Source organism: Somniosus microcephalus, unplaced genomic scaffold (genome assembly GCF_052327205.1).
Source record: "Somniosus microcephalus isolate GS21.2 unplaced genomic scaffold, FLI_Smic_1.0 scaffold793, whole genome shotgun sequence".
In the NCBI taxonomy this organism is placed as follows: Eukaryota; Metazoa; Chordata; class Chondrichthyes; order Squaliformes; family Somniosidae; genus Somniosus; species Somniosus microcephalus.
The window spans coordinates 55,112-80,296 of NW_028225980.1; the positions used below are offsets into that span (position 1 = coordinate 55,112).

A 25,185-nucleotide genomic window follows, 5' to 3' on the forward strand; every position below is an offset into this window, starting at 1 on the left:
CTGGGGTACAGTTCCACAGACACTGACTCTCACTGGGGTTCAGTTCCACAGACACTGACTCTCACTGGGGTACAGTTCCACAGACACTGACTCTCACTGGGGTTCAGTTCCACAGACACTGACCCTCACTGGGGTACAGTTCCACAGACACTGACCCTCACTGGGGTACAGTTCCACAGACGCTGACTCTCACTGGGGTACAGTTCCACAGACACTGACTCTCACTGGGGTTCAGTTCCACAGACGCTGACTCTCACTGGGGTACAGTTCCACAGACACTGACTCTCACTGGGGTTCAGTTCCACAGACACTGACTCTCACTGGGGTACAGTTCCACAGACACTGACTCTCTCTGGGGTACAGTTCCACAGACACTGACTCTCACTGGGGTACAGTTCCACAGACACTGACTCTCACTGGGGTACAGTTCCACAGGCACTGACTCTCACTGGGGAACTGTTCCACAGACACTGACTCTCACTGGGGTACAGTTCCACAGACACTGACTCTCACTGGGGTACAGTTCCACAGACACTGACTCTCACTGGGGTACAGTTCCACAGACACTGACTCTCACTGGGGTACAGTTCCACAGACACTGACTCTGCCTGGGGTACAGTTCCACAGACACTGACTCTCACTGGGGTACAGTTCCACAGGCACTGACTCTCACTGGGGTACAGTTCCACAGACACTGACTCTCACTGGGGTACAGTTCCACAGACACTGACTCTCACTGGGTTACAGTTCCACAGACACTGACTCTCACTGGGGTACAGTTCCACAGACACTGACTCTCACTGGGGTACAGTTCCACAGACACTGACTCTCACTGGGGTACAGTTCCACAGACACGGACTCTCACTGGGGTACAGTTCCACAGACACTGACTCTCACTGGGGTACAGGTTCCACAGACACTGACTCTCACTGGGGTACAGTTCCCCAGACACTGAGTCTCACTGGGATACAGTTCCACAGACACTGACTCTCACTGGGGTACAGTTCCACAGGCACTGACTCTCACTGGGGTACAGTTCCACAGACACTGACTCTCACTGGGGTACAGTTCCACAGACACTGACTCTCACTGGGGTACAGTTCCACAGACACTGACTCTCACTGGGGTACAGTTCCACAGACACTGACTCTCACTGGGGTGCAGTTCCACAGTCACTGACTCTCACTGGGGTACAGTTCCACAGTCACTGACTCTCACTGGGGTACAGTTCCACAGACACTGACTCTCACTGGGATACAGTTCCACAGACACTGACTCTCACTGGGATACAGTTCCACAGACACTGACTCTCACTGGGGTACAGTTCCACAGACACTGACTCTCACTGGGGTACAGTTCCACAGACACTGACTCTCACTGGGGTACAGTTCCACAGACACGGACTCTCACTGGGGTACAGTTCCACAGACACTGACTCTCACTGGGGTACAGTTCCACAGACACTGACTCTCACCGGGATACAGTTCCACAGACACTGACTCTCACTGGGATACAGTTCCACAGACACTGACTCTCACTGGGGTACAGTTCCACAGACACTGACTCTCACTGGGGTACAGTTCCACAGACACTGACTCTCACTGGGGTACAGTTCCACAGGCACTGACTCTCACTGGGTTACGGGTTCCACACACACTGACTCTCACTGGGGTACAGTTCCACAGACACTGACTCTCACTGGGTACAGTTCCACTGACACTGACTCTCACTGGGTACAGTTCCACAGACACTGACTCTCACTGGGGTACTGTTCCACAGACACTGACTCTCACTGGGGTACAGTTCCACAGACACTGACTCTCACTGGGGTACAGTTCCACAGACACTGACTCTCACTGGGGTACTGTTCCACAGACACTGACTCTCACTGGGGTACAGTTCCACAGACACTGACTCTCACTGGGGTACAGTTCCACACACACTGACTCTCACTGGGGTACAGTTCCACAGACACTGACTCTCACTGGGGTACAGTTCCACAGACACTGACTCTCACTGGGGTACGGGTTCCACAGACACTGACTCTCACTGGGGTACTGTTCCACAGACACTGACTCTCACTGGGGTACAGTTCCACAGGCACTGACTCTCACTGGGGTACTGTTCCACAGACACTGACTCTCACTGGGGTACAGTTTCGCAGACACTGACTCTCACTGGGGTACAGTTCCACAGGCACTGACTCTCACTGGGGTACAGTTCCACAGACACTGACTCTCACTGGGGTACTGTTCCACAGACACTGACTCTCACTGGGGTACAGTTCCACAGGCACTGACTCTCACTGGGGTACAGTTTCGCAGACACTGACTCTCACTGGGGTACAGTTCCACAGCCACTGACTCTCACTGGGGTGCAGTTCTACAGACATTGACTCTCACTGGGGTACAGTTCCACAGGCACTGACTCTCACTGGGGTACAGTTCCACAGACACTGACTCTCACTGGGGTACAGTTCCACAGGCACTGACTCTCACTGGGGTACAGTTCCACAGACACTGACTCTCACTGGGGTACAGTTCCACAGACACTGACTCTCACTGGGGTACAGTTCCACAGGCACTGACTCTCACTGGGGTACAGTTCCACAGACACTGACTCTCACTGGGGTACAGTTCCACAGACACTGACTCTCACTGGGGTACAGTTCCACAGGCACTGACTCTCACTGGGGTACAGTTCCACAGACACGGACTCTCACTGGGGTACAGTTCCACAGACACTGACTCTCACTGGGGTACAGTTCCACAGACACTGACTCTCACTGGGGTACAGTTCCACATTCACTGACTCTCACTGGGGTACAGTTCCACAGTCACTGACTCTCACTGGGGTACAGTTCCACAGACACTGACTCTCACTGGGATACAGTTCCACAGACACTGACTCTCACTGGGATACAGTTCCACAGACACTGACTCTCACTGGGGTACAGTTCCACAGACACTGACTCTCACTGGGGTACAGTTCCACAGACACTGACTCTCACTGGGGTACAGCTCCACAGACATGGACTCTCACTGGGGTACAGTTCCACAGACACTGACTCTCACTGGGGTACAGTTCCACAGGCACTGACTCTCACTGGGATACAGTTCCACAGACACTGACTCTCACTGGGGTACAGTTCCACAGACACTGACTCTCACTGGGGTACAGTTCCACAGACACTGACTCTCACTGGGGTACAGCTCCACAGACACGGACTCTCACTGGGGTACAGTTCCACAGACACTGACTCTCACTGGGGTACAGTTCCACAGGCACTGACTCTCACTGGGGTACAGTTCCACAGACACTGACTCTCACTGGGGTACAGTTCCACATTCACTGACTCTCACTGGGTACAGTTCCACTGACACTGACTCTCACTGGGTACAGTTCCACAGACACTGACTCTCACTGGGGTACTGTTCCACAGACACTGACTCTCACTGGGGTACTGTTCCACAGACACTGACTCTCACTGGGGTACAGTTCCACAGGCACTGACTCTCACTGGGGTACTGTTCCACAGACACTGACTCTCACTGGGGTACAGTTTCGCAGACACTGACTCTCACTCGGGTACAGTTTCGCAGACACTGACTCTCACTGGGGTACAGTTTCGCAGACACTGACTCTCACTGGGGTACGGTTCCACAGACACTGACTCTCACTGGGGTACAGTTTCGCAGACACTGACTCTCACTGGGGTACAGTTTCGCAGACACTGACTCTCACTGGGGTACAGTTCCACAGGCACTGACTCTCACTGGGGTACAGTTCCACAGACACTGACTCTCACTGGGGTACAGTTCCACAGGCACTGACTCTCACTGGGGTACAGTTTCGCAGACACTGACCCTCACTGGGGTACAGTTCCACAGCCACTGACTCTCACTGGGGTACAGTTCTACAGACATTGACTCTCACTGGGGTACAGTTCCACAGACACTGACTCTCACTGGGGTACAGTTCCACAGACACTGACTCTCACTGGGGTACAGTTCCACAGACACTGACTCTCACTGGGGTACAGTTTCGCAGACACTGACTCTCACTTGGGTACAGTTTCGCAGACACTGACTCTCACTGGGGTACAGTTTCGCAGACACTGACTCTCACTGGGGTACGGTTCCACAGACACTGACTCTCACTGGGGTACAGTTTCGCAGACACTGACTCTCACTGGGGTACAGTTTCGCAGACACTGACTCTCACTGGGGTACAGTTCCACAGGCACTGACTCTCACTGGGGTACAGTTCCACAGACACTGACTCTCACTGGGGTACAGTTCCACAGGCACTGACTCTCACTGGGGTACTGTTCCACAGACACTGACTCTCACTGGGGTACAGTTCCACAGGCACTGACTCTCACTGGGGTACAGTTCCACAGACACTGACTCTCACTGCGGTACAGTTTCGCAGACACTGACTCTCACTGGGGTACAGTTCTACAGACATTGACTCTCACTGGGGTACAGTTCCACAGACACTGACTCTCACTGGGGTACAGTTCCACAGACACTGACTCTCACTGGGGTACAGTTCCACAGACACTGACTCTCACTGGGGTGCAGTTCCACAGACACTGACTCTCACTGGGGTACAGTGTGTGTCGCCGGGCTGTGTATTGAGTGTGTGTGTCACCGGGCTGTGTATTCAGTGTGTGTGTCGCCGGGCTGTGTATTGAGTGTGTGTGTCGCCGGGCTGTGTTTTGAGTGTGTGTGTCGCCGGGCTGTGTATTCAGTGTGTGTGTCGCCGGGCTGTGTTTTGAGTGTGTGTGTCGCCGGGCTGTGTATTCAGTGTGTGTGTCGCCGGGCTGTGTTTTGAGTGTGTGTGTCGCCGGGCTGCGTATTGAGTGTGTCGCCGGGCTGCGTATTGAGTGTGTCGCCGGGCTGCATATTAAGTGTGTCGCCGGGCTGTGTATTGAGTGTGCGTGTCGCTGGGCTGTGTATTCGGTGTGTGTGTCACCGGGCTGTGTATTCAGTGTGTCGCCGGGCTGTGTATTCAGTGTGTGTGTCGCCGGGCTGTGTATTCAGTGTGTGTGTCGCCGGGCTGTGTATTCAGTGTGTGTGTCGCCGGGCTGTGTATTCAGTGTGTGTGTCGCCGGGCTGTGTATTCAGTGTGTGTGTCACCGGGCTGTGTATTCAGTGTGTGTGTCGCCGGGCTGTGTATTCAGTGTGTGTGTCGCCGGGGTGTGTATTCAGAGTGTGTGTCGCCGGGGTGTGTATTCAGAGTGTGTGTCGCCGGGCTGTGTATTCAGTGTGTCTGTGTCGCCGGGCTGTGTATTCAGTGTGTCTGTGTCACCGGGATGTGTATTCAGTGTGTCTGTGTCACCGGGCTGTGTATTGAGTGTGTCGCCGGGCTGTGTATTCTGTGAGTGTGTCGCTGGGCTGTGTATTCTGTGAGTGTGTCGCCGGGCTGTGTATTGAGTGTGTGTGTCGCCGGGCTGTGTATTCAGTGTGTGTGTCGCCGGGCTGTGTATTCAGTGTGTGTGTCGCCGGGCTGTGTATTCAGTGTGTGTGTCACCGGGCTGTGTTTTGAGCGTGTCGCCGGGCTGTGTATTGAGCGTGTCGCCGGGCTGTGTATTGAGTGTGTCGCCGGGCTGTGTATTGAGTGTGTGTGTCGCCGGGCTGTGTATTGAGTGTGTCTCTCGCCGGGGTGTGTATTGAGTGTGTCGCCGGGCTGTGTATTGAGTGTGTGTGTTGCCGGGCTGTGTATTGAGTGTGTCGCCGGGCTGTGTATTGAGTGTGTGTGTTGCCGGGCTGTGTATTGAGTGTGTCGCCGGGCTGTGTATTGAGTGTGTGTGTCGCCGGGCTGTGTATTGAGTGTGTGTGTCGCCGGGCTGTGTATTGAGTGTGTCTCTCGCCGGGCTGTGTATTGAGTGTGTCTCTCGCCGGGCTGTGTATTGAGTGTGTCTCTCGCCGGGCTGTGTATTGAGTGTGTCGCTGGGCTGTGTATTGAGTGTGTCGCTGGGCTGTGTATTGAGTGTGTCGCCGGACTGTGTATTGAGTGTGTCTCTCGCCGGGCTGTGTATTGAGTGTGTCTCTCGCCGGGCTGTGTATTGAGTGTGTCTCTCGCCGGGCTGTGTATTGAGTGTGTCTCTCGCCGGGCTGTGTATTGAGTGTGTCTCTCGCCGGGCTGTGTATTGAGTGTGTCGCTGGGCTGTGTATTGAGTGTGTCTCTCGCCGGGCTGTGTATTGAGTGTGTGTGTCGCCGGGCTGTGTATTGAGTGTGTCTCTCGCCGGGCTGTGTATTGAGTGTGTCTCTCGCCGGGCTGTGTATTGAGTGTGTCTCTCGCCGGGCTGTGTATTGAGTGTGTCTCTCGCTGGGCTGTGTATTGAGTGTGTCGCTGGGCTGTGTATTGAGTGTGTCTCTCGCTGGGCTGTGTATTGAGTGTGTCGCTGGGCTGTGTATTGAGTGTGTCTCTCGCCGGGCTGTGTATTGAGTGTGTCGCTGGGCTGTGTATTGAGTGTGTCTCTCGCTGGGCTGTGTATTGAGTGTGTCGCTGGGCTGTGTATTGAGTGTATCTTTCTCTCCACAGTACGCAGATCACATTCGGACGTGCGGGAAAGTGAAGCTCCTTTGCCGCTTCAACGTGATTGGCTGTGAAATGGCAGTAAGTGCACTTTCCAGCTTTCTGTTCATATTACAGCTGCGTTGATTGCCCAGCTCCCACAGTCCAGGCTGGACGAGTGTTCAGGTTGTTTGGGCGGTGTGTTAGTTAATGCTGTATCCACTGTGTTCACACTGGTGGGGTGTGCTTCATTTCTCCTGCAGGTAGCTTGTCCAGACTGTCGGGTACACTGGATAAACTGAGCATGTACATCACTCTGACATCCGTGGGCAAGTTGAATTTGGCCTTTTAAAATTTGTTCTTGGGATATGGGTGACGCTGGCAAGGCCGCATTTATTGCCCATCCCTCCTTGTCCTGCGAAGGTGGTGATGGGCCTTGTCCTTAAACCATTGCAGTCCTTGTGGTGGTTCTCCCACAAAGGTGTTAGGTTGAAAATATTGTCCGAGTAACGAGGAAGGAGCAACGATATATGGCCAAGACGGGATGGTGTGTGACTTGGAGGTGATGGCGTTCCCACGGCATTGTTGCTCTTGTACTTGTCAGTAACAGGAGAGGGAGGTGCTGTTACAGTAAACTTGGTGAGTTGCTGCATGCATCCTGGTGATCATACACACTGCAGCCACAGTGCGCTGGAGGTGGGGGAGGTGGCTGGATATTGAGTCCAGTTACAGGGACATCGATCAAAGGAACTGCTCTGTCCTGGATGGTGTCGAGCTCCTTGGGAAGTGGCTGCACCATCCAGTTAGTGGTGAGTATTCCATCACACTCCTGACTTGAGGCTTGTGGATAGTGGAGGGGCTTTGAAGGGTCAGGAGGAAAGCCACTTATTGCAGAGTACCCAGCCTCAGCAGTGGTATTGTAGGTATTGTGTAGATATGGCTGGTCCAGCTGAGCTTCTGGCCAATGGCAACTCTTAGGATGTTGATGGTGGTGCCGTTGAATATCAAGGGAGGTAGTTTGGCTTTCTCTTGTGTGAGATGATTCTTACCTGACACTGATGTGGCATGAATATTACCTCCCACTTGTCAGTCTAAGTCTAGATGTTGTCCAGGTCCTTCTGAAGGCTGACATGGGCTGCTTCATTATCGAGGAGTTGATAATGTGTTGAGAAATCTTGAATTCTTTAGCACTCAGTCTAGGTTTAAGATGAGGAAATGGGTGCCAGAGTAACCCCATACCTGTTTAATTCACCTTGCAGACGGAGCAACACTTTGACAAGTGCTGCACACTGGAGAGAATGGTCATGGAGCTCAGTAGAATGTTTAGAGGAAGCTGAGGAGGTTTGGAGGAAATGTTTAAAGGTGGGCAGAGAAGTCGAGTGATGGAGGGGTTTGGTGAAGGAGTGTCAGAGCAGGAAGGCTTTGCCACTGATGGTGGAGGGAGTGGGGTTGCATTGGAAGGGTGCAGACTGGGATGTAGAGCTGGAAGAGGTAGCAGAGGTGCAGGATGGCTGTGGCAAGATTTATCACTAGGCTGTTAGGTTGGCAAGGGCAGAGGTGATGGGCAAGCGGGATTTGTAAGGGACAGGATACAGAGAGCGGAGATTTGGACGAGATGGAGTTTAAGTATGGTGGAGTTCGGGAGGCTGACGAGGAGGGTGTTGGAGAGGCTGAGTGTGGGCGTGACACAAAATTATGGATTAAGATTTTCAGGGGGGCTGGAGTGAGGTAAAACCAGAGGCAGGTCATGCTGGGACGGTGGAATGAAGCAGCCTTGGTGATGGGAAGGATATGGGGTTTGAAGTTCAGCTGAGGGTTAATTTAACACCATGGTTGCGCACTGTTTGCTTCAGCCTGAACCAGCAGCCAAATCTACTCGGACCAGAGCTGACTTCCTGATTGGACCTAAAATAAAAACAGAAAATGCTGGAGAAACTCAGCAGGTCAGGCAGCATCTGTGAAGAGAGAAACCGAGTTAACGTTTCAGGTCGATGACCTTTCGTCAGAACTGGAAAAAAGCTGGAGATGGAACAGATTTTACAGCAAGTTTAGGGGCTGGGAAAGGGAGGAGGGGGGTGAAAGAACAAAAGGGAAGGTCGGTGATTGGATAGAAGGCAGGAGAGGTTAAGAGACATTAAGAGATATTCAAGGCGAGAGGAGATGGTAATGGGACAGGTTAAGAAACAAAGGATGGCTCTGGATGAAGTGTGAATTGCGCTGGCAGAGTGAAGGACTGCTGCCATGGGGGAGAGAAGAACAGAAGGAGCTGATTGGACCTGCTCTGCCCAGTTATTTTGGGCTATGGACACACGGCTAGGTCTGTTGTAAGCAGTGCAAACTGAGCATTGGTTCAAAAGTCTCAACGTACCAGTTAACTGGGAGGAAATGGACTCTGGACTGTGTTGACCAGTGCTGCAGGTGTGGATTCCTAAAGTCTGCTCCAGAGCAGTTGTGGTTTCCACCCACTAGAAGGGACATCCCAGTGAGCACAGAAGACTCTTGCTTGGATCATCAGTTGTGTTGGAAACTTGCACCACAGTCAAAAAGGAACCAGTTGGTTTACTTTCTAAAGCAAGAAATCTTCTGTTCTGCATCCAAAACAATTCCAGCTGGCGTAGCCCCTTTAAGCTGCTGCAGGACTTTAATCCAGTCGTAGCATGCTCGTTTCCCGCACTCCCCTCATGGTGAGCTCCCCAATAACTGGCATTCATACCAGAGAGCTTGACGCCATTATGTAAAGTCGCTGAAGCCAGTATTTGCAGTGGAGTCCATCAACTACTGCAGATTGTATCTGCCATTTTTGTGCTCGGGATTTTGCCTGTGTGGAATATCTAGGCCACTGTGTCACCTTGCACCTTGGGTAGATTCCCAGATGTAAGAGCTGTCGGGGACTCGACTAACTCCATCCAGTCGGCAGTATCTTGTGTGCGGGTGGGGGGAGGAATGGAGAGTTTCAACCGTCTAACGCACTAATCTGTATCAAGGGAGCTGGAATTCAAAAGTGAGAAAGTGATGTTCCAGCTGTTCAGAGCTCTGGTCAGACCCCATCTGGACACTGGGTTCAGTTCTGGGCCCCGGACCTCAGGAAGGATCTATTGGCCTTGGAGAGGGACCAGCCCAGATTCACCAGAATGATACCGGGGCTGAAAGGGTTATATTACGAGGACAGGTTGCATATATTCATTTGTGTTTAGAAGTTTGAGAGGTGATCTAATCAAAGTGTTTAAAATAATAGAGATTCAATAGGGTCGATAAAGAGAAACTATTTCCTCTGGTGGGGGGAGTCCAGAACAAGGGGCAGAACCTTAAAATTAGAGCCAGGCCGTTCAGGGGTGATGTCAGGAAGCACTTCTTCACACAAAGGGTGGTGGAAATCTGGAACTCTCTGTGGACGCTGCGGGACAATTGAAATTTTCAAGACAGAGCGATAGATTTTTGTTGGGTGAGGGTATCAAAGAATAGGGATCAAAGGCGGGTAGATGGAGTTGAGGTACAGATCAGCCGTGATCTAATGGAATGGCGGAACAGGTTCAAGGGGCTGAATGGCCTGCTCCTGTTCCAACGAGGTGTTGCCGTTTCTGTGGATTTAGCTGTTTTATTGGATTGGTTGATTTGTTTGCTACATTGCCTAATAATCTGCTGTTGGATGTGGGAGCCACAGTCTGTCTTGGGGCTGAAGAAAGCAAGAAACGCCATGGAAATTAAAAGGTCCATCAGCACCTGATGGAAAAAGACAGGCTTCCCCCAAAGTGTTCTTTGTCTCTCAGATACTAACTAACTGCCACCACGTTCTGTTCTTGTACAAATGTCTGGCAATAATGCAGCTGTACTAATCATCTGTCTAATTTCTGTACACAAATCTGCAGTAATTTAGCTGGGCTTTAGTTTCAGCTATGCAGTGGCTAGGTCAACACTGCCACCAAGGGAAGCCAGCAAGACTGATTAACTGAAAGATCCACAATGTAAGTTCCTTGAAAACAACAACATGAGGGACACTTGGGCTTTCTGTCAGTGTGGGATTTGAAGTGGAAGAGTTGAGCAAGGAGTCCGGTCTGTTGGTGACAGTGGTGCAACTATTGGGCCAGGGAGAGAGAAATCAGTCATTTGATGCCCACTAGAAAGTGGCTTGTGTGGACTGGGCCCATCACTGATGCCCCTCCAGGGTCAAGTACTCAGCTGGCACTCATTGTCTAGACAAACTCATGAAGAATGGCCACTTGGGTGAGGTACTGAAAGGCTACAGAACCTAGGGTACCTAACCCTTGCAAGAGTCGGCACCTTCAGGAGAGGTGGGAGAAAGAGGGAAGGAATTGCCATCACTGACACAGCTATTGCACTTAACTTGACCATTGCTTTAAGCCTTCTTTCTATTCCTCCATGTGCACTCAAGGTGAGCCAGGATTCCAGTGATATATAGCCCTTCAAGAGTTTGATGAATTTCTGTACTTTCATACATAGTGGAAAAGCAAAGATTAATCCTGAGCACAACTGCAGCGCATGGGGACGTAGGTACATATTGATTCATGGCACGTTCCGGATTGATGTCATCAATACCTGGAACTGGAATGGACTCTGGGTAGAACATAAGAAACAGGAGCCATGGCTGAGTCAGGGAGTGGATACAAAACCCTGGAGTCATTCAAGAGGTGGTTGGATGCTCTGATGGGGCATCAGGATGGGAGGGGCAAAAATTGTACTACTTAATAATTTGGGTGATAATGTGCGCTCTGGTAAAGTGTTTCTGTGATTCTTGATGAATGGGTCTGCAATACATTTAACAACCTTTGTGGAGTTTATTGAACTGATCATTGAATCACACAGCACAGAAGGAGGCCATTTGGCCCATCGTGCCTGGGCCAGAAGTCTGAAGTAGTTGTCAAGTGTGATCAGGGTCAGTTGGATTGTCCGATCTGTCTGTCCTGCTGCTCTGAGACTGATTGAAATTCCAGCCCCCAATTCCTTGTAATAAAATCAGGGCCGCTGAACAGAAGAACAGGACCCCAAACACAGAGATTGCAATTCAGATAAAAAGGTTTGATGTGTTTCTGCATTAAATACATCAACTGTTGTGATCCATCTTCACCAGAGGGTCACTCTGTGTTGCTGAGGGTGTGGGTGATTGCACGGCTTGTTCGGGGACTGTCCACTCATCACAGGATGTGAAGAAAGCTCTGTGTGTGAGTGACTCGAGCTCAACCGGGGAAGGATGCAGCTGGGTTCAGGCAGTCACAGTAAGTGGAAAGTCAGAGTACAATGGGTTAAACACCGACCTTTCACCGCTCAATTCAGCCCGTCGCAGAATAATGGTTGGGAGGAACGCCTCCCTTTTTAATTTGTTCTCTGGATGTGGGCAACATGGGCAAGGCCATATTTATTGCCCTTCTCTAGTTGTCCCGAGGGCATTAAGAGTCAACCACATAGTGTGCGACTGGAGTCACGTGTAGACCAGACCGGGTAGGGGTGGCAGGCTCCCTTCCCTGAAGGACATCCGTAAACCAGTTGAGTTTTTACGGCAATCCAGCTTGCAGACTGAACGGAGGTGTTCCGCAAAGCGGTCTCCCATTCTATGTTTGGTCTCCCCAATGTAGAGGAGATCGCATCGTGAGCAGCGAATACAGTATACTAAATTGAAAGAAGTACAAGTAAATCGCTGTTTCACCTGGAAGGGGGAGTGGGCCTTTGGCGCAGCGGTAGCATCCCCGCCGCTGGGCCAGAAGGTGTAGGGTTTCGAACCCCGCTCCAGACAGTCCCGGTAAGTGGAGTCGGAGCTCCGGCTCTAAATTCTGGGTTGACATCCAGCAGGATACTTGCGTCCGTGGGTGTGGGTGGCCCCCCCCCCCTCGTATGGGTTGTGGGAGCCCATAAAACCCTCCCGCCATAGGACTAACCACCCTAATGGCTGGTACGAAGATGGTTACGGTCACGGAAGGAGCGTTAACGCGGCGAGGAATCCTTCCACCACTTCATACAGTTCTCCAAAGGGAACAGTGTGAAGACACGTACGACGACGACCTGGAAGGGGTGTTTGGGGCCCTGGACAGTGGGAAGGGAGGTGTGGAAATTGTCAATTTATTTTTCCGCCCCACTCCCACTCTGATCTCTCTGTCCTCGGCCTCCTACACTGTTCTAATGAAGCTCGAGGAACAGCACCTCATTTTTCGTTTACAGCGTTCCGGACTCGACATTGAGTTCAACAATTTCAGACTATAACCTCTGACCCCATTTTTTCGGACAGCAGCTGCTGCTGATTCTGCTTTTGTCATTTTCAGCTCCTCCAGACCCGTCCTTTCTTTACTTGTCCCATTACTGCCCCCATTTTGCCTTTTGTCGTTTAATCTCTCCTGCCTTCTACCCTATCACAGACCTTCCCTTTTGTCCTTTCCTCCCCTGCTCTTTCCCTGTCTCTGCACTCGCTTAAAACCTGTTCCATCTCTAAACTTTTTCCAGTTCTGATGAAAGATCATCGACCTGCAACATTAACTCTCTCTCCACAGATGTTGCTTGACCTGCTGAGCATTTCCAACATTTTCTGTTTTTGCCCAAGTACTTTGATGCTGGAATTGGTTGCCTGAAAGTGTTCCATTGGTTCTCTGTCCATTGGAAGGGTTACAGATGAAGTGATCGGAGCAATCGCAGTCCAGATCCATGTTTGGAACAAGTACCTGGCCTAAAGTTTCAATTCTTCAAAGAAAGTAGAGTTCAGCCCTCACCCCGAGAAACTGCTGAAGTGCGCTGCTCTCTGGCATTTACCCCTGGGTGCTGCAGCCGAACTTCTTATAAACCAGTTGTGCCCGTTGTCTCCCTGTTTTGTGCAGGCAGAAACTGGCGCCCTGTCAGTTTAGCTGGTGTATGAAGCCCTGGCATCACGACATTAGTTGGACGTGACTTGGAGGCAACAACTAGGAATGATGGCACGTGTGTTTTGAGGTTATGATGTCACTCCCTACCAATGGTGTGCTACTGCCAGGAAGGCAGTCGTAGAGACCCCATTCAGGACGGTCCTCCTTGGTCGCCAGTCTCGAAATATCGCCCCTTAGCTTTCAGGTGCGGTCAGCTGTACAAGGCCCGCACCTGGCAACACGGTTAATTTAAAAACAAACAGTTCCCTCCAGTCGCTACGCAAGTTTGGACGGGCAGGAACTGGTTCCAAGTGGACACAGTATAAAACTTCCAGCCACCCAACATCATCTTCAGATCCCAGCGAGAGTGTTGAAAGACGCTGTGTGTCTTTGCTGCCCCTCTGTGTGCCGTCTGGTTGTTTATAAACTCTTCAATTGATATTCCCAGGCTGAGAAGGAGAAATTAGTTGAGCACGAGAACCAGTGTGCAGTGGAACACTTGCAGATGATGCTGCAACATGTTGTGGGAATAAGGACTGCAGTGGAAGGCTTGCAACCTCAGAGCCTGCAGCTGGCTAATGTCAAAGTAAACCAGCTGTTGACATCAGTTCGAGAAATGGAGGAGACACTCGGGCCGTTCTGGCCGCTCTCTCTCAGAACGCAGGACGCCTCCTCCCCTGAGGCCTTGGGGAAGCTGCTTGTGACGGAAAAACTCGAAGACGTGCAAAAGCAGTGTGTAGCTCTTAAACACAAAGCCGAAACATTCGAAAATATCGTTTGTGTTCTCAACCGTGAAGTGGAGCGAGCCTCTGTGAGCATGACAGCGTACGAGCAGCAGCACAAACTGGACCAGGAGAAGATTGAAGCCTTACACACAAAGGTGGGTGAACTGGCACAATCAGCCAACCTTCCCTGGAAATCCCAGGCCATAAGCAGCCCGCAGGGTCACCAGGTGTAGAAGGGTTCACAGCTGGTCCTCAGTTCCCCCACTGCTGCAATATCGTACCACAGACTGCCTCTGCCCAAGGGCGCATTCTTCCTGTGTGCACATCGACAGCCCATGCCAGCAGCTGTTCAAGGGTCGGACTTTGGCATTGCAGAGATAACAACATGGTTGTGCAGAGCCCATGGGGTGAATGGCTGACCCCTGCACCTGTTTGACTATGGGGAGCATCACACTGTAGCACAGTACAGGACCAGGAAATACACTCACTGGTCCCAAAATGAATCACCTCCCTCTCTCCAATCTCTAGCCAATCCTTGCTTAAATCACAGTGCGGCCTGATCTGTGCTCACATATAATCCACGTGTATACCCTTTCGATTAGAGATTGTTGAATCGAAAACAGGAGCAGGAACCCTAGCAACCTCAAGAATCCTTAATCCCCAAACTCCGACCAATTGTAGCCGAATAACATCCTTCCTGTTGTCAAGCTGGGAATCGAATCTGAGATCTTCTACTGTATTCTGTATGACTTCACTATACACGCCCTGAAGCAATCTCATCCAGCTCTTCGATGACTTCTATGACTAATGCAGTAATACACCCCCTCATTGCTCTCTGTACAGTAATGCACCCCACCCACCCCAGTGTTATACAGTGACAGACCTGTACCCACCAGTACTGTACCCCAGTGTTATACAGTGACAGACCTGTACCCACCAGTACTGTAACCCAGTGTTCTACAGTGACAGACCTGTACCCACCAGTACTGTACCCCAGTGTTATACAGTGACAGACCTGTACCCACCAGTACTGTAACCCAGTGTTCTACAGTGACAGACCTGTACCCACCAGTACTGTACCCGAGTGTTATACAGTGACAGACCTGTACCCACCAGTACTGTACCCGAGTGTTATACAGTGACAGACCTGTACCCACCAGTACTGTACCCCAGTGTTATACAGTGACAGACCTGTACCCACCAGTACTGTAACCCAGTGTTCTGCAGTGACAGACCTGTACCCACCAGTACTGTACCCCAGTGTTATACAGTGACAGACCTGTACCCACCAGTACTGTACCCCAGTGTTATACAGTGACAGACCTGTACCCACCAGTACTGTACCCAATGTTATACATTGACACCTGTCTCCACCAGCACTGTAACCCAGTGTTACACAGTGACAGACCTGTACACACCAGTACTGTACCCCAGTGTTATACAGTGACAGACCTGTACCCTAGTGTTATACAGTGACAGACCTGTACCCTAGTGTTATACAGTGACAGATCTGTGCCCACCAGTACTGTACCCCAGTGTTATAGTGATAGACAAGTACCCACCAGTACTGTACCCCAGTGTTTTACAGTGACAGACCTGTACCCACCAGTACTGTACCCCAGTGTTATACAGTGACAGACCTGTACCCACCAGTACTGTACCCCAGTGTTATACAGCTCACAATATTCCATACATGTTTGGAAGGACAGAATCTCGATCTGTGCTATGTATGTGTTTTACTGGGTGTATAAAGTTCTCATGCTAAACCCTAGTGACAACCATGGACCAATCTTAGACCGTGGTATTTTCAGTAATGTCATGTTCCTGCCATGGCCTTTCAGTCTTTAAACTTATTGCCATCCCTCAGGTGCGTCAGATGGAGCGTGTCACAGCCCTGAAGGACCTGGCCATAGCGGAGCTGGAACTGAAGCTTCAGGCACTCGAATGCAGCACTTACGATGGAATTTTTATTTGGAAAATAGCGGATTTCAGCAGAAGGCGTCAGGATGCTAAATCCCAGCGATCGCCCGCCATATTCTCCCCAGGTCAGTCCCATATTATTCACATTGTACTCAGAGAATATTTGGATTCCTCTCAATATAGACACAAAGGGAAAGTACTGTATTAAATAATTTCAGTGGGAATGTCTGTATTCCTGGTCTGCAATATCAGAGAGGATCTGCAGCCAGAAAATGAAGACTGGGATCCCAACCTTTCAGCATGTTGGAAATGGGGCAATCCCACAGGAGCAGGAGCCACAACCACAACAAGAGGCACAACGCAGAATTGTAACGGGTGGCCGTTGATTCGTGGTACCAGTGGGCATGAGATCGTACATCAGGAACCTGGCAGTGGTGCCCTGACTGATTAGTCCTACCCCCCCCCCCCCCCCAATGTCATCACTGTGCTGACCCTCTGCTCATGCCCCTCTCTCCGTGGTGACCCTCTGCTCATGCCCCCTCTCTCCGTGGTAACCCTCTGCTCATGCCCCTCTCTCCGTGGTGACCCTCTGCTTATGCACCCCCATTCCCTCCCCCCCCCCCCAAACCTGGAATATCGTGACTTGGATGTGTGTAACATACGGAATTTAAATTGGTTCCTTCCGCTCCTTAGCTTTATAACTGCTGCTCTCCTGAACAGCAGCAGCTCACTGCTGGACAGGGGAAGAAACGCTGTGACTGACACTGATCAATTAGTCAGATAGCAGAACTCCACTCTCATGAACTATCCCACCCACCCATACCATTCATCTCTTTCAGGAGCTGGCAGTCCTGCTGTGTATTCCCAGGCCAGGCGTGCCCTCAAATTAACTCCAACTTACACAAATCTCCAATGGGCTCCAAGGAACTTGTGGAGATTTAAATCTGTTTTCAACATTTGACCCAACTCCATTATCTTTTCCTTCACAACATAGGAACAGGAGAAGTCCATTCAGCCCTTTGAGCCTGTTCTGCCATTGAACTAGATCATGGCTGATCTGCACCTCACCTACATACTACAAGCCGGCCTTTGTTCCATATCCTGTGATACCCTTACCGAACAAAATTCTATCGACCTCAGTCTTGAAAGCTCCAATTGCCCTCCAGCCTCCACTCCCTTTTCGGGGAGAGAGTACCAGATTTTCACCACCCTTTGTGTGAAAAGCTGCTTCCTGATGGGAAGTGTTTGATGGGACAGTGTAGAGGGAGCTTTACTCTGTATCTAACCCGTGCTGTACCTGCCCTGTGAGTGTTTGATGGGACAGTGTAGAGGGAGCTTTACTCTGTATCTAACTCGTGCTGTACCTGCACTGGGAGTGTTTGATGGGACAGTGTAGAGGGAGCTTTACTCTGTATCTAACCCGTGCTGTACCTGACCAGATGTTGGCAGGTGGTTTGATATAACAAAAGGTGATTTGGAACATGGTTGTCAAATTGTAAATCAGGAGGGAAGAGTGCGGAGGAGGTCATGTACTGAAGTGAAAACCTTGGCTCTGTGAGGAGAGGAGATGGTTGGGGCAAGGATGAAAGAAGTCTATATGAGCGGGCACACAGCAATGCTGTACTGAGTTCCAGATTTGAGGTATAAATTGCAGGGTTATTTGATCATTGCTATTGGTTTTGAAATATTGAAGTTGTCTGTATGATCAGTAGTGGGAATGATGATCCTGCTTGCTGTGAGAATTTACTCGCAATAGCCAGCTATAATTGGGGGGCAGTTGCAATTATTGTCCATGATCAGTAAGTTGAAGGGAAGTGTAAAATAGGGGAGAGAAATGCGGAGGGAGAGATAAATGTGAGGGAATTGTCACGGGTATATGGATGGTTTTGTAGTCAATAGATGAGTAATCATCGGTGAGTGCGGGATAACACTGAATGTGGAGGGCGAGTCATTGCAGATTCAGGTGGGATCAATAAAAGCAAGACCGAATCTGCAAGTTAAGGAGGCAAATGCTGAAGGTTGGGGGAGTTCCTGGGGGAGCTGGTGAATTGCCAGAGATCGGGCACTACACTCCTCGTTTGTCACAGTCAGACGCTCTCTGTCACGTTGCTGACTGAGAGATTGGGGAGAATGAAGATTGATGAACAATCAGTTAACTGCGGAATAGCTGGGATGGAGGTGTCAGCTGCACCATTGGCTGCCTGGTATTGTGCACTTTATTGTCTCTCTGCCTGTTTCTCCAGTCTGACTGACCCTAACTTCTTCCTTTCTAATTGTCCAGCTTTCTACACCAGCAAGTACGGGTACAAGATGTGCATGCGTATCTATCTGAACGGTGATGGTGTGGGCCGTGGAACTCACATATCCCTCTTCTTTGTCATTATGAAGGGAAACTACGATGGTTTGCTGAGGTGGCCTTTCAAGCAAAAGGTGGGTTTACTTTCTCTCTTCCCAACGAGTGGGGAGCCTGTCTGCAGGCAGTGATACTGAGACCTGCTAAGGTCAGGTTGAGGATTCTTGTTTGGTGTGTGCAGGTTAGGGTGGGCATCGTATCGCCTGTTCTGGATAACATGCTTGTGATCGCAATATTGGTCAACCAAATATGGCGGGGGCAGTCAGTCAGTCACGGGGGGGGGGGGGGGAGGCGCAGTCTGTCACTGGCGAGGAGGAGAGGGAGAACATAAGAACATAAGAAATAGGAGCAGGAGTAGGCCAATCGGCCCCTTGAGCCTGCTCCGCCATTCAATAAGATCATGGCTGATCTGATCCTAACCGCCAATCTACTATCACAGAACTATCTCCTGAATCTAACAGAATTAGACACACGAAATAGGAGCAGGATCAGGCTACACGGCCCCTGGGCCCGCTCCACTACCCACAGGGCCATGACCGATCCGAACCTAGACTCATGTCCAAATTCCTGCCCGCTCCCCGTAACCCTTAATTCCCTTTACTTCTAGGAAACTGTCTATTTCTGTTTTAAATTTATGTAATGATGTAGCTTCTGCAGCTTTTTGGGGCAGCATATTCCATGGACCTACCACCCTCTGAGTGAAGTAGTTCCTCCTCATCTCAGTTTTGAAAGAGCAGCCCCTTATTCTAAGACTATGCCCCCTAGTTCTAGTTTCACCCATCATCGGGAACATCCACCCCTTCACAATCTTATATGTTTCAATAAGATCGCCTCTCATTCTTCTGAACTCCAATGAGTAGAGTCCCAATCTACTCAACCTCTCCTCATATGTCCATCCCCTCATCCCGGGATTAACCGAGTGAACTTTCTTTGTACTGACTCGAGAGCAAGTATGTCCTTTCTTAAGTATGGACACCAAAACTGTATGCAGTATTCCAGGTGCGGTCTCACCAATACCTTGTACAACTGAAGCAATACCTCCCTATTTTTATATTCTATCCCCCTAGCAATGAAAGCCAACATTCCATTGGCCTTCTTAATCACTTGCTGCACCTGCATACTAACCTTTTGAGTTTCGTGCACCAGGACCCCCAGATCCCTTTGTACTTCAGTACTTTCCAGTTTCTTGCCATTAAGATAATAACTTGCTCTACGATTTTTCCTGCCAAAGTGCATAACCTCACACTTTCCAGTATTGTATTCCATCTGCCAAATCTCTGCCCACTTACTTAGCCTGTCGATGTCCCCTTGCAGGTTTTTTATGTCCTCCTCACTCACTACTTTCCCTCCCATCTTAGTATCATCTGCAAACTTTGATATGTTACACTCGGTCCCCTCCTCCAAATCGTTAATATAGATTGTAAAGAGTTGGGGACCCAGCACTGACCCCTGCGGAACACCACTAGTTACTGATTGCCAGTCTGAGAATGAACCATTTATCCCAACTCTCTGCCTTCTGTTAGATAGCCAATCCTCTATCCATGCCAGAATATTACCCCCAATCCCGTGATTTTTTATCTTAAGCAATAATCTTTTGTGTGGCACCTTGTCAAATGCCTTTTGGAAGTCTAAATACACTACGTCCACTGGTTCCCCTTTATCCACCCTATATGTTACTTCCTCAAAGAACTCCAGCAAATTTGTCAAACATGACTTCCCCTTCATAAAACCGTGCTGACTTTGTCCTATTAAATTATGATTATCCAAATATCCTGTTACTGTCTCCTTAATAATGGACTCCAAAATTTTACCTACCACAGATGTTAGGCTAACCGGTCTATAGTTTCCAGCCTTCTGTCTACTGCCCTTTTTAAATAAGGGTGTTACATTAGCAGTTTTCCAGTCTGCCGGGACCTTTGCTGAGTCCAGGGAGTTTTGGAAAATTACTACCAATGCATCCACAATCCCTACCGCCACTTCCCTCAAGACCCTAGGATGTAAGCCATCAGGTCCAGGTGATTTATCCGCCTTGAGTCCCATTATTTTACCGAGTACCACTTCCTTAGTGATTTTGATCGTGTTTAGCTCCTCCCCCCCCCATAGCCCCCTGTTTGTCCAGTGTTGGGATATTCTTAGTGTCTTCTACTGTAAAGACTGATACAAAATATTCATTCAGTGTTTTTGCCATCTCCATATTTCCCACCATTAATTTCCCAGTCTCATCCTCTAAGGGACCAACATTTACTTTAGCCACCCTTTTTCTTTTTATATAACTATAAAAACTCTTACTATCTGTTTTTATATTTTTTGCTAATTTACTTTCATAATCTATCTTCCCTTTCTTAATCAATCTTTTTGTTATTTTTTGCTGTCTTTTAAAGTTTTCCCAATCCTCTATCCTCCCACTAGATTTGGCTACCTTATATGCCCTTGTTTTTAGTCGGAATACTATCCTTAATTTCTTTACTTAGCCACGGATGGCTGTCTTTTCTTTTACACCCTTTTCTTCTCAGTGGAATATATTTTTTTTGGAAGTTGTAAAATAACTCCTTAAATGTACACCACTGATCATGTATCATCTTACCCTTTAATCTATTTTCCCAATCCACTCTACTCAATTCCGCTCTCATACCTTCATAGTCTCCTTTATTCAAGCTTAGCACGCTTGTTTGAGATCCAACCTTCTCACCCTCTAATTGAATATGGAATTCAACCATGTTATGGTCACTCATTCCAAGGGGATCCTTTACTAGGACATTTTTTGACACTGCCCTCGACCGTGTCAGTTCTATCTCCCGCACTTCTGCCCTCACCCCTGCCCCTCCCTCCCGGAACCACGATAGGGTTCCCCTTGTCCTCACCTTTCACCCCACCAGCCTCCACATTCAACGGATCATCCTCCGGCATTTCCGCTACCTCCAAAGTGATCCCACCACCAAACGTATCTTCCCCTCCCCCCTTTCAGCATTCCGCAGGGACCGCTCCCTCCGAGACACCCTAGTCCACTCCTCTATCACCCCAAACAGCCCTTCCTCTTCGCCTGGCACCTTCCCGTGCAAGCGGAGGAGATGTAACACCTGCCCCTATACCTCCCCCCTTCCCACTGTCCAGGGCCCCAAACACCCCTTCCAGGTGAAACAGCGATTTACTTGTACTTCTCGCAATCTAGTATACTGTATTCGCTGCTCACGATGCGGTCTCCTCTACATTGGGGAGACCAAACGCAGATTGGGTGACCGCTTTGCGGAACACCTCCGTTCAGTCCGTAAGGGGGACCCCAAGCTTCCGGTCGCCTGTCACTTTAATTCACCGTTCCATTCCCACTCGGACCTCACCGTCCTTGGCCTCTTGTATTGTTCCACGGAAGCTCAACGTAAACTCGAGGAACAGCACCTCATCTTCCGATTAGGCACTCTGCAGCCTTCCGGACTCAATATCGAGTTCAACAATTTCAGATCATAAGCTCGGCCCCCATTTCATTTTCTCTTGTAATTGTTCCACTCCTTCCCCCCCACCCCTTTCCTTTTGTTTCTCTCTCACACCTGGCAGCTATCTTTTGCCCTGCCAGTACACTTTACACCTAATCCCAGCCTATTACCATCTCGTCTAGCTTCTAATCTCTTTTACTTCTTTTGTTTCTTTTATTCTTTTGTCCGATCGCAGCCCTGCCTCCGATCTAGTTTCTTTTCTTTCCAGTTTTGAAGAAGGGTCCAACCCGAAACGTCAACTCAAATTTCTCTCCACGGATGTTGCCTGACCTGCTGAGTTTTTCCAGCATTTTCTGTTGTTATTTTTAATTAATTCTGTCTCGTTACACAGGACCAGGTCTAAGGTTGCTTGCCCCCTGGTCGGTTCAGTTACATACTGCTCAAGAAACCCATCCCTAATACACTCAATGAACTCATCCTCAAGGCTGCCCTGCCCAATTTGATTTGTCCAATTAATATGATAATTAAAATCCCCCATAATTATAGATGTTCCCTTATTACAAGCCTCAACTATTTCCTGATTGATACTCCGTCCAACCGAGTTGCAACTGTTCGGAGGCCTATAGACTACGCCCACTAGTGTTTTTTTCCCCTTATTATTCCTTATCTCCACCCAAACTGTTTCATTATCCTGATCTTTTGACCCAATATCATTTCTCTGTATTACAGTGATTCCTTCCTTTATTAACATAGCCACCCCACCTCCCCTTCCTTCCTGCCTGTCCTTCCTGATTGTTAAATAACCTGGTATGTTTAATTCCCAGGCATTGTCACCCTGCAGCCATGTTTCTGTAATGGCCACAAGATCATACCCATATGTAGTTATTTGTGCCATTAACTCGTCTATTTTGTTACGAATGCTACGTGCATTCAGATAGAGAACTTTCAAAGATGTTTTGTGACACTTAGTTCCTGCTTTTGCCCTTTTTATTACTTTACCTTTTACTCCATACCTTCTGCCCCTTCCTGACACGCTCTGGTTTTTAATTTCCCCACTGCTACCTAAGTCTGTGACCTTCTCTGTTGTCATTTTTATTATTTGCTCTCTAGGAACCTCCCCCCCACTAGTTAGTTTAAAGCCCTCTCTACAGCCCTAGTTATATGATCCGCCAGGACTCTAGTCCCAGCACTGGCCAAGTGAAGCCCGTCCCAACGGAACAGCTCCCTCCTGCCCCAGTACTGGTGCCAGTGTCCCAGGAAGCAAAACACATTTCTCCCACACCAGTCTTTGAGCCACGCATTTAACTCTCTAATTTTATTTGTCCTAGCCAAATTCGCTCGTGGCTCAGGATTATTACCCTTGTGGTTCTGCTTTTTAATTTGGCCCCTAGCTGCTCAAACTCCCTCAGCAGAACCTCCTTCCTTGTCCTATCTATGTCGTTGGTACCAACATGGACCACGACAACTGGATCCTCCCCCTCCCACTCCAAGTTTCTCTCCAGTCCAGAGGAGATGTCCTTAACCCTGGCACCGGGTAGGCAACACAGCCTTCGGGACTCTCGCTCTCGGCTGCAAAGAACTCTATCTATCCCCCTAACGATACTATCCCCTACCACTACAACATTTCTTTTAACTCCCCCCACTTGAATGGCCCCCTGCTCCACAGTGCTGTGGCCAGGTTGCTCATCCTCCCTGCAGTCCCTGTTCCCACCCTCACAGGGAGCAAGAGCCTCGAACCTGTTGGACAAGTGCAAGGGCTGCGGCTCCTCCAACACTACCTCCTGGATCCCCGTACCTGCCTCACTTCTAGTCACACCATCCTGTCCCTGGCCACGGACTACATCTGAATTAATTAATCTAATTGGTGTGACTACCTCCTGATACACAGAGTCCAGGTAACTCTCCCCCTCCCTGATGTGTCTCAGTATTTGAAGCTCGAACTCCAGCTCTTCAACACGGAGCCAGAATTCCTCGAGCAGCCAACACTTACTGCAAATGTGATCACCGTGAGCATCAATGGTGTCCACCAGCTCCCACATATTGCAGCAGCAACACATCACCTGATCTCCCATTCTATGTAATTAATTAAATTTATTATTATTCTTAAATACCCTCTGCCTCGATTCTAGATGGTGAATATCACACCTTAGAAACTATAAACCAAGGAGATTTAAGCTTAAGAAGGGAGAAATACTCACCAACCAATCACTTACCCGCTTTCTGGTGACGTCACACTTGGATTACTTTTTACCTCTCTCCTTCCCTCCGAGTCCCCAGACTGGAGACTGGTCTCTGGGACTTTTATAGCCCCGCTCTGCCGCTCTGGATTCCTGCCGACACTGTGAGGCCTTACCTGGTCTCTGGGACTTTTATAGCCCCGCTCTGCCGCTCAGGATTCCCGCCGACGCTGTGAGGCCTTACCTGGTCTCTGGGCCTTTTATAGCCCCGCTCTGCCGCTCTGGATTCCTGCCGACACTGTGAGGCCTTACCTGGTCTCTGGGACTTTTATAGCCCCGCTCTGCCGCTCAGGATTCCCGCCGACGCTGTGAGGCCTTACCTGGTCTCTGGGCCTTTTATAGCCCCGCTGCTGCCGCTCAGGATTCCCGCCGACACTGTGAGGCCTTACCTGGTCTCTGGGGCTTTTATAGCCCCGCTAAGTGGTCTGTCACTGGCGAGGGTGGGCAGTCTGTCACTGGCGAGGGGGAGGGAGGGCGGTCTGTCACTGGCGAGGGGGAGGGGACGGTCTGTCACTTGGGAGCGGGGGCAGTCTCACTGGCGAGGGGGAGGGGGCGGTCTGTCACTGGCGAGGTGGAGGGGGCAGTCTGTCATTGGCGAGGGGGAGGGGGGCAGTCTCACATGCGAGGGGGAGGGGGGCGGTCTGTCACTGGTGAGTTGGTGGGGGGCAGTCTCTGGTGGGGGAGGGGCGGTCTGTCACTGGCGAGGGGGGGTGCGGTCTGTCACTAGTGAGGGGGGGTGCGGTCTCACTGGCGAGGGGAGGTGCGCTCTGTCACTGGCGAGGTGGGGGGGGCAGTCTGTCACGGGGGAGGGGGCAGGGCAGTCTGTCACTCGGGAGGGGGAGGGGGCGGGGCAGTCTGTCACGGGGGGAGGGGGCGGGGCAGTCTGTCACGGGAGGGGGCGGGGCAGTCTGTCACTCGGGAGGGGGCGGGGCAGTCTGTCACTCGGGAGGGTGCGGGGCAGTCTCGGGAGGGCAGTCTGTCACGGGGGAGGGGGCGGGGCAGTCTCACTCGGGAGGGGGAGGGGGCGGTCTGTCACTGGCGAGGTGGGGGGGCAGTCTGTCACGGGGGAGGGGGCGGGGCAGTCTGTCACTCGGGAGGGGGCGGGGCAGGGCAGTCTGTCACTCGGGAGGGGGCGGGGCAGTCTGTCACTCGGGAGG

General features: G+C 50.4%; 1 protein-coding gene across 2 annotated transcripts in view; it reads left to right on the forward strand.

The window, feature by feature from the left end:
* LOC147081081 (TNF receptor-associated factor 2-like) overlaps positions 1 to 25,185 on the forward strand; it is an 85,513-nt gene that overhangs the window by 54,410 nt on the left and 5,918 nt on the right. For both annotated transcript variants that reach the window (XM_085980955.1, XM_085980956.1), the window contains exons 7-10: positions 6,554 to 6,628; positions 13,814 to 14,245; positions 15,958 to 16,135; positions 18,292 to 18,440. In XM_085980955.1, the coding sequence (XP_085837081.1) occupies positions 6,554 to 6,628; positions 13,814 to 14,245; positions 15,958 to 16,135; positions 18,292 to 18,440 (834 nt within the window). The remainder of the gene's footprint in view (positions 1 to 6,553; positions 6,629 to 13,813; positions 14,246 to 15,957; positions 16,136 to 18,291; positions 18,441 to 25,185) is intronic.